The 14,593-nt window shown below is 36.5% G+C and overlaps 1 protein-coding gene across 1 annotated transcript; it reads left to right on the forward strand.

Moving 5' to 3' along the window:
* Window positions 1–6,237: 6,237 nt before the first annotated feature.
* LOC127860028 (cytochrome P450 3A19-like) lies at window positions 6,238–12,263 on the forward strand. Its single transcript, XM_052397744.1, has 8 exons — window positions 6,238–6,439; window positions 7,032–7,199; window positions 8,889–8,967; window positions 9,334–9,501; window positions 10,452–10,572; window positions 11,014–11,125; window positions 11,742–11,806; window positions 11,987–12,263. Exons 1-8 carry the CDS (start codon window positions 6,302–6,304, stop codon window positions 12,258–12,260), a joined length of 1,125 nt encoding a protein of 374 aa, XP_052253704.1. The 5' UTR covers window positions 6,238–6,301; the 3' UTR covers window positions 12,261–12,263.
* Window positions 12,264–14,593: the final 2,330 nt, after the last annotated feature.

The raw sequence follows: 14,593 nt of genomic DNA on the forward strand, positions 1-14,593 counted from the left end.
AAACCACCAAAGTCAAGGTCGTATACAATTTTCTTGTTTTCAATCGCTTCAATAAAGGCGCTCCGTTTGGTCATATTAACGTTTCTAAACGCGTCACAGGCCCCGCCGACCGGGCACGCCGTCGAGTGAATGGGCGGTTAACAATACTCAATAGCCTCTCACACGAGACCGGACGGTGAATAGGTCTAAATTATAGCTACACTTAGTCGATGTTGATTAGGGCTGTCAAAACACAATAATCTCACACAGTTTGTAAGATCGATCGGTGAAAAAACAAGAACATTCTCTAAATAGTTTATTAAAAAAAGGGAAATATTTAACAATCATCTTTTTACGACAGTATCATTTATTTATCTTATTAAAATGCACTACCTTAACTTGTATGTCGTCTGCTGGGATGGTCCTGAAGAAGTTACCATACAGCTCGCGGTTGCGCAGTGAGGCGGAAGTGGCACCCCAGCTGACATGCAGCAACCGATACTGGTAAGGTAGTGGACTGAGCATGCGCGAGATTGCTTCAGACTCGGAACTGAAGTCGGAGCCAATCACGCAGAGACAAGATCGCATGTCAGCATCTTACACTGACTTGGTTGTAATGTGCTACTAACATTTTACAAAGCCTCAGCTAAAGGCGCAGGATGCAGGACCTTCTCACATGTAATAGAATGCTAAGCTTTTGTTTATGTCAGTTTTTTTTTGTATATTTAATTTCAAGCGAATCCTGTTCTAAATGACCCAAGCCATGCGAAAAGGTTATAATACCGTATGCATACAGAGTAGCTCCAGCCAGGCCTACTTATCGTCACAGTCTGGTTAGGAGACACCCTGGCAGCTTATTAGACCACGAAACCTTGCGTAACTTAACAGTTGACAGCATAGCTCCGATCACCCAGTCTGAAGTAGAGCTACGTCTGCCGCATATGACATAAGATCATTTTCGCATGACGTGGCTCCAATATCAAGAGATTTAAATAAAACTTACAACAGGACATCAACGACACAAAAAATCATTGACTGATGTTCGACTGCTGAACTTCAAAATGTTAATTCAAATAATAAAGGTATAAAACAGATGGACACAAAGCGAAACGTGCAATTACAATGGTTTTAACTTCGAATTAAATGGGAGTAGTGACATCATCTTCTGTGTAGAACATGACAAGCGTGATATAAGAGCCTTTTTGTTATGACGCGGGTCATTTTCAAAAAAAATACGGTATTTTAAAACTTCGTTTTTGTCAAACTGGTTTGACGGTCCCTTAAAGTTGCACTTCTTAAAGTTCTTTCTACCGGCACCTATATATTCAAAGCAATTGTTGTTATTTTATGCAAAATAAAAAAAATGATTAATCGCATTTTTAAAAATTGTTATGGTTTTGAAACCATTATATTAATTATTTAAAGCTTACGATTCGTGCTACGTCGTTTGTCGATCAACTCGCATAGTCTATTCACCAGTACGCATGCTATTGTAAAGCTATCATATTTTCCCGTTTGAATGGCTAAGTTTAACCACTTGAGTTAAAGTCAAAAGTATGTATTCGAGGCGGGGTTTTCTGTTGAATGCAACTGGTTTAAATATCAACATTGAAATGACAAAATATAGTTTTTAAAAAACGATTGCATACTAGTTTCAAATATGCATTACCATATGCGGACCGCACAGTAAGATACTGGACGACACTTTAAGCAATATGCATTAGAATATGCGGACCGCACTGTTAGATATTGGACGACACTTTAAGCAATATGCATTAGAATATGCGGACCGCACAGTAAGATACTGGACGACACTTTAAGCAATATGCATTAGAATATGCGGACCGCACTGTTAGATATTGGACGACACTTTAAGCAATATGCATTAGCCTATGCGGACCGCACATATAGATATTGGACGACACTTTAAGCAATATCAATTGGCCTATGCGGACTGCACAGTCAGATATTGGACGACACTTTAAGCAATATGCATAAGCCTATGCGGACCGCACAGTTAGATATTGGACGACACTTTAAGCAATATGCATTAGCCTATGCGGACCGCACAGTAAGATATTGGACGACACTTAAGGCAATATCCATTAGCATATGCGGACCGCACAGTCAGATATTGGACGACACTTTAAGCAATATCCATTAGCCTATGCGGACCGCGCAGTCAGATATTGGACGACACTTTAAGCAATATGCATTAGCCTATGCGGAACGCACAGTAAGATATTGGACGACACTTTAAGCAATATGCATTAGCCTATGCGGACCGCACAGTCAGATATTGGACGACACTTTAAGCAATATGCATTAGCCTATGCGGACCGCACAGTAAGATATTGGGCGACACTTTAAGCAATATGCATAAGCCTATGCGGACCGCACATTCAGATATTGGACGACACTTTAAGCAATATGCATAAGCCTATGCGGACCGCACAGTAAGATATTGGGCGACACTTTAAGCAAAATGCATTAGCCTATGCGGACGGCACAGTCAGATATTGGACGACACTTTAAGCAATATGCATTAGCCTATGCGGACCGCACAGTCAGATATTGAACGACACTTAAAACAATATGCATTAGCCTATGCGGACGGCACAGTAAGATATTGGGCGACACTTTAAGCAATATGCATTAGCCTATGCGGACCGCACAGTCAGATATTGGACGACACTTAAAGCAATATGCATTAGCCTATGCGGACTGCACAGTCAGATATTGGACGACACTTTAAGCAATATGCATTAGCCTAGTTTTTCTAGAGCGAGGCTCATAAACATTGTGGTTGAACATTTGATTGGTTAGACCAGTGCATGGTAGTAACATGATATTGGTGTTAAAACAGTTTATTAAATTCACATTTATAGAATATATTAGTATTTGCTGATCTGATAATAATAATGTATGTAGATATATAAAATTATTGTATTCCCGAGAACTCAGCGCATTTAATAAAGGCTTTTATCAACTATCAGCATCTAGTTATGAAATTCTGTAACGGGTTGTCATAATTAAAATAAGGCAAAAAAATGAAAAATTCAATACTTTACATGTCTTGCCTAATATTGGTGACAGTTTTAACCAAAAGCCACCAGCAATGATAAATGAATTAATATATTGATAACATGAGCAAAATTTGACACCAGAATATAATCAAAGCGCTGAAGGCACTGAAGATGTTCGCTATTGCATAATTTAACACGCAATTCATTTTTCAAAATCAATCGCAAGTTTGAAATGAACACACGCCATTCAACTTTAAAAAGTGTGTGTCATAGCGCACGGGTCGAGTTTTGTGTGCACTTTTTATCATCCTTATTATTTCATAGAAATAACTAAGACAAAATAAAAACAGCATTCTTTTTTGGAAGTTCTGAAAGCAAAGAAAGTATGATGAAAATGGTAATGAGAACTTAATATAAAGAAAATTTGCAGTCACCATCATATTAAAGGAATATTTTTTTCTAATATCAAATGACTATCTCACCAAGAATATAAATTCATAATTAAAGTTCCGTGTACAAAGCTTTTGATTTTTGACACCATATACATATTCAAAATATACAATAATCTTCGTATCTTGTATATGGAGGAATAAAAGTATATAAACATTGCTGTTTATGCTTTACTTGTTACCCGAGCAGTTCACACGGTGTTAACAACGCTAACATAAACATAGGTATAGAGCACTAATGCGCTTTTAGGCGAAGCTGTTTCAGTTTTCATCTTAGTGACTTTAACATAACGCCAACAGACACGCATGACTATTTTCGAATATTTAATAAGCTGATTCGAGATACAACCTCTGAATTTTTGCTACATCACTGCGTATGTGCTCAATTCAAAGGATGTAGCACTGTTCAGTGTAAGGAATTCCGGACTACTCTCTGTATGCTCAAACGACACAAATTGTGGCCTTGTTACAATTACGCGTTACAATCCATCTCGCAGAATTTCAATTTCGCATCCAAGATGAGAAAACAATCATTAGCGAAATAGTATAGTGTCACGATAAGAGAAAATCGTTTAATTATCATACCACAATGTTTGCCGTACTTGGTCAGCACGTCTGGAAATCATTCCTTAATGCGTCGATAGGCTGCCATTATTAACAAGTTTGCTATTTTGAATTCAATTTTGTATCAAAAAGCATTGTTTTTAAATGTGGGATTTTCAATTCGCAATGAGATTTGTAATGACCCTCGTCATGCGAAAATGGGTCTTATTCCATATGCGCCCATCATATAAATAGCCCACTCAGCTATCCCTCCTTCTGGTAAGGAGAAACATAACATATTGAGTGATTTTAAAGCGAACAGCGTCGCCTATGGCCTGACTGCGCAAGAGCACATGTTGGGTTTAACAAACGCTTGCCGAAACGCATAAGACCCATTTTCGCATGACGGCGCTATTGGCGTGTGATTTAAATGTGACGAAAGAAAACTGCGTTTAAATCAAATATAAACATACGATATATTTCGATAATGAAGAAAGATACTCATAACAAGGCATATGAGGACACATATGAAGTGCTCTCCCGTAGTATATTTTTTATTTACTCACACTAATGTGTGGTTTGACAATACTAACACACATTTCATGCGGTGAATATGCATCTTACAAGTGAAAAACACAACACAATAGTTTAACTTTTGTTTAATTGTATTCAATTATTTAGAAAAGTAAATTGCTAACTTTATTTCAAAGTCGGCGTATACGCCGACTACATTTTTAAAATTGTTATAAATATATTTAATATAATATATTTAGTTGTTTTCGGTTTTAGCGATTATAAAGCATTTTCGAGGTTGCCTATAGTATGCCTGAGTAATTGATGAACTCATATCCAACTGTCAATGTATTGAGAACTGTGAATATAAACAAGCTAAACCTTCTACTAAGCTTCTACTATTGCGTTGCTAGCACCCGTAAATACAAAAGATGGCCGCTATGTGTTGAGAACCAAGAACGCTTTCCAGAAATACCCGATGTAGTAGCTTCAACGAGGTTATGAAACAGGTCATTCGTATTATTATTATAAATTATTTGTTATATTCGGGTTAAGCGATTATGATTTTTTTAGTCTATCGTATCGCTGAAGTTATTGTTGAACTTATGTTCAACGTTTTATAAATTGAGAATATAAATAAGCGTCAACTTTTTCCCAAATCTCTCAATTTACGACCTGTACTACGTCATTGAGTTGTATGTGAGAGCGTAACCTATTGCGTTGTTATCGCCCGTAAACTTTCCTTTGTTTATCGACAGGCGCATCTATTAATAGCCTCATATCATGAATGCCAAAACACCCGCGAAAAAGAACCACGTGACCAAATAGGACGCTAAACGCAAATACCATGCGACTACGACTTTAATTATGTAAGAACGCTCCGCAATTCCTCTGAAGCCGGGGCCTTGTGATTGCTTTTACGTAAAGAATTGACCTCTAACTGAAGTAAACAAAGGAAACGCAGCACCTAATTGACCCATTCCTTCTATGTGCGAAGGCAGATTGAATTTTACTAATGTATGGTTTGCCTATTATAACACACATTATAATGCGGTAAATATGCGACTAAAAGTAAAAAACACTATAATTAAACTTTTGTTTTTAATTAAGTTATTTAGAAACCAAAATTCCAAACCTTATTTCAAAACAGCAAGACTACATTTTTTAGAGAATATTCTTGTTATATTTAAATGTTTTTTAATAGTTTCAGCGATAATGAATCATTTTTATGTTGTCTATCGTATCCCTGTAATAATTGTTGAACTCGTGGTCAACGTGTTATTAATTGAGACCTGTGAATATAAACAAGCGTAACCTTATACTAGTGCGTAATTCTCACCCGGACTCCCCTTTGTTTATCGCCAGCCTCAGATTTATGAATGAGATGAGCGAAAATACTACGTCACGCAGACGCAGCAGAAAGTGGACTATTTTAATCATTCATAAACAATCTCCTCCGCGACACGTGCAATACGATCATTGTTTTTTTTATTCTTTTCTATAAAACACCATTCGAAACTATTGCATTTAACACGATATTAATATAATGTTTCCATTTGTGAATAAACATAATTGGAGAACTCAAACCTCTTGCATAAATTATACAACTCTTTCTTCGCGCGTAGTGTAAGCGGGAATTGGGCTAATCATACCCAGGCCGTATCGACCTGAATTTTACATCAAGCACATTAGACGGTCGCTAAAGCGACCATCTAAAAATCGAAAATAATCAAAGCGCTGCGCGCTCTAAATGTCACTATACGCTATATTCGTAATTGTGTGGCTGCAGAAATGTCCTTCATTTCGCCGGTATTCGGTTCGAGGAGTATCCAGTTCGTTAACGGTCCGGAGGCCAGAGAGAGACGCCGAAAGTACGACATGTATCTCAGAAAAGACGCTGTGCATTCACACTTTTATACGTTCAAGCAGGTATGATAATGACATAAATTTGGGGAATTCAATCAAATAAAAAAATAATCAACAATATTATTTTTTCATTGTTTTATCAAACAGTTCTTAATATCAACTTATAATTTATGCTTTGAGTACGTAATTTACTAATACAAATAACGCATGATATAGAAAGTTCTGCTTGAAGGTAAAACATTTCATTCAGACATGCATATATTTTATATATACAAGTTGTATATCATTCAAGTGCTTTCGAAAAGGCAAAGTTTATTACATTATTTATTATTGTCGATATATGATTACACAAAGTTTGCAAAAGCGTTTTCAAAAATGACTTTTTGTTCTTAGAACTGTGTTTGGTTCTTTAAATAATAAGGTATACGCATTTCTATTTCGGAAATAATGTCCATAAAACGCAACGGCTTCCTGCAATTGATACGAGCCTCGCTCTGAAAAACGGTGCCAAACGTCTGCAAAGGCTAATGTGTGACTTTTCGCCTTTATGGTATTTTTCGTTTAAAAGAAGTACCTTTCCGCTTATAAGCCCCCCTCCCCCTGTTTTCTCAAAGCGCGGTTCATATTGACTTTACGAATCTATTTATTCTTGTAGATAGCTGACGAGACCACGTGTCAGCTCGGCGCATTGGAGGACCCAGACCACGTGACCATTTACGACGTGGCGTTCCAGATGGCGTGCCGGGCGGTAGGCGTGGCGCTGTTCGAAGAGTACTTCAGCCATGATGACAACATACTCACCTTTAAAGCTCTCTATGAACAAGTGAGTATTTTGAGATGACAACATACTCACCTTCAAAGCTCTCTATGAGCAAGTGAGTATTGTGTGACGACAACATACTCACCTTCAAAGCTCTCTATGAACAACTGCGTATTGTGTGATGACAACATACTCACATTCAAAGCTCTCTATGAACAAGTGAGCATTGTAATATGACAATATACTCACCTTCAAAACTCTCTATGAACAAGTGAGTCTTATGAGATGACAACATACTCACCTTCAAAGCTCTCTATGAACAAGTGAGTATTTTGAGATGACAAAATACTCACCTTCAAAGCTCTCTATGAACAAGAGAGTATTGTGAGATGACAATATACGCACCTTCAAAACTCTCTTTGAACAAGTGAGTATTGTGATATGACAATATACTCACCTTCAAAGCTCTCTATGAACAAGTGAGTATTGTGATATGACAATATACTCACCTTCAAAGCTCTCTATGAACATGTGAGTATTGTGAGATGACAATATACGCACCTTCAAAACTCTCTATGTATAAGTGAGTATTGTGATATGACAATATACTCAACTTCAAAGCTCTGTATGAACAAATGAGTATTGTGATATGGCAATATTCTCACCTTCAAAACTCTCTTTGAACAAGTGAGTATTGTGATATGACAATATACTCACCTTCAAAATTCTCTATGAATAAGTGAGTATTGTGATATGACAATATACTCACACTCAAAGCTCTCGATGAATAAGTGAGTCTGCTGCATTGCAAGTAGATTATTTTTCTTTTAGCATAATTTTTCCACAGATGTGAACAGATGCAACAGTGTTGTTTTTTTTAAATAAATATTTGAATTGATTTCGCACATACGTTTTTCTTCAAAATGTGAAATGTTATTTGATACCTGTGCTCACATTCAGATATGCCATACAATAGAGTCGTAATAAATACCAAACTGAAGAGGTATATTATTGCTCTGAAACTGAGAAATATTGTGTGTGGTTTTTTGCAATTTCTTAGAAATAAGAAAATAATGGATAAGGGTTAATTGTCGTAAAAAAGAGAAGCAGTTAATGGAAGAAACGATACAGAATCGACGTGTGAGGAAATCAATTATGTTCATTTAGATTCATTGTGACAAAGCGTTAAAGTAAATAGTTTGCATTTCTATAAATAAGCTTTCAACCCGTAAAATTCCGAAATCGAAAATGAAAAATATATATATATATCTGATTTAATTATAGAAATGTATCAAACGTGGATGAATTGATATTGCATAAAATGTATGTAAACTTAACTTTATTGTACCTTCTGAACACAATAACGATTGAAAGAATGAAATTTAAATATTTCAATTCTTTTTGTCATTATATAATTGATATAAGTTTGGGTGGAAAATAGTTTTAATTTTACCGAGTCTTTTCAGGACTTGCAGGCTTTTCATGAGAAATATCAGACATCAATACCACCCGTCTAAATATTATAGAATAAAAGCCTGCTTCACAATCCCAAAGGAAATTATTTTACACAAGCCTAATATATGTTTTATCAAACATGTCCAGGAGGCTATTTTTGTATTTAAATGCTCTATTTAAGAGCGAGAATCATTTCCGATCATTAATCATAACGCAATGATGTAATATCTGATATTTTAACATGTCATACGTATTTAACATTGATATAGATGTAATAATTACTGTTTTGCATTTAAGTTCTGGCCAGTTTTGGAAAAGAACTTTACATCCGGGCTACCTGAGGAAGGAATGGACGAAAGTGAGCATTTCTATAGCAGTAAGTTAGCTAGTGATGTCATCATCATCGTTTGTCATGATATATAAATAATATGCCATGTCGCTTATAAATACTCAAGAAGGAATTGTATATGACAGTTATATTTTCGTATTTTTTATGAACATGGCGAATAACGACAATGTTTTGTAAATACATTATATTAATAGTGAACTGTTAAATACATAAACAAGAACGCATATTTGATAAGACACATAAATCTTTCTTTGAAATACAACTTAAGTATGCATTTGATAATAGTAAATGCATGAAACCTCATTCGACTATATTCTGTATATATTCATGTAAAATAAATTTATGAAGTAGCGACATGTTCATATTGTAAATTAAACGTCCTCATTTTACTAGTTGTTCAGGACGTCCACCACATTGTCCGGAGCATGATTGAAGATCACGTAACCAGCGGCACTGACCGGAAGTTCATTGATGTCGTCATGGAATCGAATCTTGACCAGACTACAGTCTACGGCGACATTTTGGTGTATCTTGTCGGCGGCTTTCACAGTGTCAGCACAAGTAAGGTGTTGTAACGCTGCTTTTTAACAATTAGTTAGGTTTAATTGGTCGATGTCAGCATAGGAAGCAATTCAACGTACACCGGGTTCACTTAAAAATACAATTTTCACCAGATACGGAAATGGTCTTAAAGGCATAAGGCCATACTCTGGGTGCGTTTTAGTATATCTTCCGTACTCAGGGTACTTAGTATATCTTGTATTCTTAAGAGTAACCGCTGTACTTTCAAGGAGTACCTGGACCGACAACGACTAATCGAGCATAAGTAAGCTAACGCTTGCATGCGTGCATTGCAACGCTTTACGGAATCGTCTTTTTATAGCGACGATTTATTAAGTAATCAAATCGATATGCTCATGATAATCGCCATCATTCAATTGAAATCGATGTAATGGGTATAGACCACCGGTCTATACAAGGTCTTTTGCTCCCCATTGGGGTAAATTATTTGACATGTCTAATTTTTCTAAAAGTCCCATGCTTAGCGAGGATTTTTCAGGTTTCCTGTAGAGTTTTGATTGGTTGTTGTGTTGTGTCAGTTACCGTCTTATTAAAGTGTGTTGGTCTCACATAAATCCATCGTCTGTTACACATAAGGCATTGCGTGTGTGGGGTTGAAAGAAACGGGGAAAAAATCTCATTCATTCTTAAGCACTCTTGGTCTATTTGATTATGTCTATATGATCTTGTATATCGTACTGGTATTATTCAATCGCGTGAAATTGCGTTATTGCATCTTTTGATTGCGAATATAGAATGCCTGCTTAAATTTTAAACCGTTGGCTACTAAAGAATTCGCTTCCACAACCATACTAAATGTCCGATACATATTCTATTCTTGTTTTTTCCTGAAAGGAACATGTTAACCGAGCATGTAGCAGGTTAGCTATGCACGTTTTTTCGCACAAGCAATCGTTAAACCCCATTTCCAGCCATATTTCTCGTTTAAGCCCTGACCTGGTGCCTCTACCACGCGGCGCTCTACCCGCAAATGCAGACCCGGATACACGGCGAGCTCTCGCACGTGCTGGGACGCGCTCATATTCAACCAAGCGCACTTCCGGAACTGAAGTACGTACCTTCTGTAATAAGCCCAACACATCAGTCGTTTGGAATCTCTGCTGATCACAATCTTTGGTGCACTAGCTCCTCGTGTAGGCGCACTGGGTTCGATTGTCTACAACCCAAGATTTATGATTGGATATGTTTTTGTACCCTCAAAGCACTAAACCTCACCACAACCTAATATTTTTGTACAAATAAAAATACAAAATAAATACAAATGTTTACGTGCAGATCCATTTTAATGCAACAAACAAAAGTAAATATCGATGAGACAAAGTCCTTATCCCAAAATCATGTCATTCTTCAAGAACAGATGTAAACAATGCCGAAATATAACAAATAGTAGATTGTAAGTAGTCTTCAAACAAACGCGACTTGTATACAAACATAACAAGTTTGCCTTTCTCTATTACAATTTAATGTTTGTAATAATGTCTATTAACGCAGGTATCTAAGATGGTTTATCGACGAAACACTTCGCCTTCGATACGTTGCTCCCGTAGCAACACGACTGAGCGGCAATAACACGAAGATACAGGGATACCATGTGCCAGAACAAGTATGCGAGCCTCGTTCTGGGAAAACTGGGCTTAATGCATGCGTAAAGTGTCGTCTTAAATTGGCTTGTACATATTTGCACAAATATTTGTAACCGACTGCATCAGGCTAACTCACGGGAATAACATTTTCGCTCAAAGAATGAACCAGAAATGTAACGATTAATTTGTAACGAAAATTAGACAGTCTTTGTCGTATACATTGGTTTTAACAAAAAGCATATAAAACATTCCTTTCGAAAATAAATTTGGTGCGAGGTATAATGGACCCTGCAGTCGCTATGTTATTTGTTTCATTCTACAATATATGGTTGCGGCAAATCAGACAAAAGTGTAATCATTGTTTTTGTTGTGTCCTATTTCCCCATACAAATTTGCACCGATACTATGTGGTCAGTGGTCACATTTTTGCTTAATTATTCGAGGCGAGGTATGAAATGCGTATTTTATAAGTGACGGTCCCTATAAGAATACCAAAAAGCGTTATTAAACTTACGTTGACTGTAATCTTTAGGGTGGATAATAAAAGAATATTCTAATCACCATACGAGATTCTATTAGGCATATTTATTGTATCGTTATTTTGTGCTAAAGGTCATTTTCAATGAATGCTTTCAGACGCAGATTATTCATGCGTTAGGTGTCGTCATGAATTCAGAGACGTACTGGGAACATCCAGAACGGTACGGGTAAATTATTAATTTGTTAAACAACCGTTTACGATATTGCATGCATTATTGTTTGTTTATCCATTATGCTATTGCCGAGTATTTCCAATTTGAATGCCGAAAAACACGTCTCATTGTGATTGTTATGGAAAAAAAGAAACGATTACATATATCTCACTCTATTTATATTGGCAGGTTCAATCCGGAGAGATTCGATACGTCTGAAAATTCCGATAAGGCCAAACGGTCTCCGCTAGCTTTTTGTCCGTTCGGATTTGCGGGAAGGCGAATGTGTCCCGGAAAAGCGTTTTTCTACGACGAAGCATTGATATTTCTTGGCACCCTCATCAGAGCGTTCGAGTTTAGCCTGGCGCCTGAAACCCCAACAAATATGGCGATAACCGAGGGACTTCTGACTCGTCCGCGCGACAAAGTAGTTCTCAAAATCAAGAAACGAACATGTGAATAAAGTTATTTTCATTCACTATATATTATAATATATTTCAATGTTCACCCTTGGCAACGAAATTCTTCTCTGTTTCAGGTGTAGATCTACACTGAGTTACCATCATAGCACAATGCATATTTGAGCGATAGTAAATACTTCACGGTTGTAGTTGTGTCCCGTTTATTTCAGCACATTGATTTTCATCGCAGGAAGACGTAGATAGCTCTCTACGAGCACGCTTGAGAGCGCTAGAGGAGCAGAGAGAGCGAGGGAGCGAGAGAGAGAGAGAGAGAGAGAGAGAGAGAGCGAGAGACGAGAGAGCAGAGAGGCGAGGGAGAGCGAGGATAGAGAGAAGAGGAGAGTCTCTCCTCTCTGCTGCTCTCTATCTCTCTCCTCTCTCTCAGCTCTCTCTCCTCTCTCTCTTCCTCCTCCTCCTTCTCTACTCTCTCTCTCTCTCTCTCTCTCTCTCTCTCTCTCTCTCTCTCTCTCTCTCTATATATATATATATATATTTATATATGGAAATATATATATATATATATATATATATTAGCCAGTTTAATCATAATAGTACATTGTTTAAATAGTGTGTTTAATGGACGTTAAGAATATTTGTTTGTGCTACAATGGAGACACCAGTGTGCGTATTTGTTTGTGTTTTAAATACATTAAAACATGTGTAATATCCTTTACTGTAATGCTGTGCTACTCACTCTTTGCAGTGATGATTTGAATAAAAGGCTTAATTAACCATGCGCTTTATAGAAGTAATTCTATTTTGTTATTGTGCAAAAATTGGTATAAAATATTGCATAAACATATATATTTATAACATATCTGTTTATTATTTAGCATTTTTATCTTGTTTTACGTGTTTAATAACTTTGATTACAAAAATAAACAACACGCGCACATGTGCATATGTTTTAAAATGGTTAATATAATCATTGTATTAGAAAACGCAGCAGAGCGAGTTAATTATACACGCCGATCTTATAATTATGGTATTTACAATTTTTTTTTGATAAAGACGCAATGCCGAAACTTCAATAAAAAAGTAATTTCAGAAGATATAATTTAGTTGTATTTATATAGTTGTGTCCTTTGAGTTTTATGGTGCAGGCAATTATAATTTTACATCCTGTGCAACTTTTGTAACGTTGCTGTGTGTCACATACAATAAACCGTCCTGTATATGAGTTGAAAGAACCTCGCTTTATAATTTTTTTTTTATTGTTCGCGTTGAAACACACTGCTGTATAAATAAATACGCCGGATGACGGCTGAAGATTAGGCCATTTTTTTTTTGGGGGGGGGGGGGAAACTGGGCTTTATGCATGTGTACAAAGTGTCGTCATTGTGTATTCCACACAGGCTAATCAGGGACGACAATTCACGCTTTTATGGAACGTTTCTTTTAAAGGATGTCTCTTCTAAACAAAATATGTTTTGGGCAAAAAGTGTCGTCTATTGCGGACTTCACACGCTAATCTTGGACGACACTTGGTACCCATGCACTAGAAACGGGTCTTTCTTACTTATTATGTATAATTGACAAAGGCAAATACACACTTGAAAACGACGTATCATATTTTATTAAGACGAAAGAGCAGATACAGGTTTAAAGCATATAGTGCACATACTAGTTGAAACAAGAGGCCCATAAGGGCCTGAATCGCTTTACGGCTATAAACACTGTGCAAGTTTGGAAAGAATAAGATGGAAACTGTGTAATTAATCGCGCAAACAAGGAGAATTTTCTCAAATTCAAGGGGATATTATTGTGTACTTGTTTCTCCGATACTGCTCATATTCAATAGGGTTCAAGTCCTCATTCATATAAAGATACTGTAAAAATTTGGAAATAATTGGATTAAAACTGTGGAATAAATTGCGAAAACAAGCGGAGTTTCAAAATGTTCTCATATATAAGGGGGAGTCATTCTTGAATTTGAGTCCACATTGATACAAAGACACTGTGGAAGTTTGCCAAGAATTGGATGAAAATTATGGACTTTATCACATAAAAATTTCTGAATTTTTATTTTTTTTCTCAAATTGAAGGGGAGATAATTCTGGACTTAAAACTCCAATATTGCTCATTTTCAATAGGGTTTGACTCATCATTCAGATAAAGACACTGTGCAAGTTGGAAAATAATTGAATGAAAACTGTGGACTTAATTGCGTAAACAAGCCTTATTTCACAATTTTCTCAAATTCAAGGGGAGCTAATTCTGGACTTTTTACTCTGATGTAACCCATTTTCAATAGGGTTCGAGTCCTCATTAATATAAAGACACTGAATACGTTTGAATTTTCTCAAATTCAAGGGGAGATTATTGTGTACTTATT

This window comes from Dreissena polymorpha, chromosome 15, assembly GCF_020536995.1.
Source record: "Dreissena polymorpha isolate Duluth1 chromosome 15, UMN_Dpol_1.0, whole genome shotgun sequence".
Taxonomy (NCBI): Eukaryota; Metazoa; Mollusca; class Bivalvia; order Myida; family Dreissenidae; genus Dreissena; species Dreissena polymorpha.

Excerpts from the sequence above, each read along its gene's own strand:
- LOC127860028 (XM_052397744.1), top strand. The coding sequence starts at position 6,302 with ATGTCCTTCATTTCGCCGGTATTCGGTTCGAGGAGTATCCAGTTCGTT. Across the intron at positions 7,200-8,888 it reads TTAAAGCTCTCTATGAACAA|TTCTGGCCAGTTTTGGAAAA; the intron begins GTGAGTATTTTG and ends TTTGCATTTAAG. Across the intron at positions 11,807-11,986 it reads TACTGGGAACATCCAGAACG|GTTCAATCCGGAGAGATTCG; the intron begins GTACGGGTAAAT and ends TTATATTGGCAG.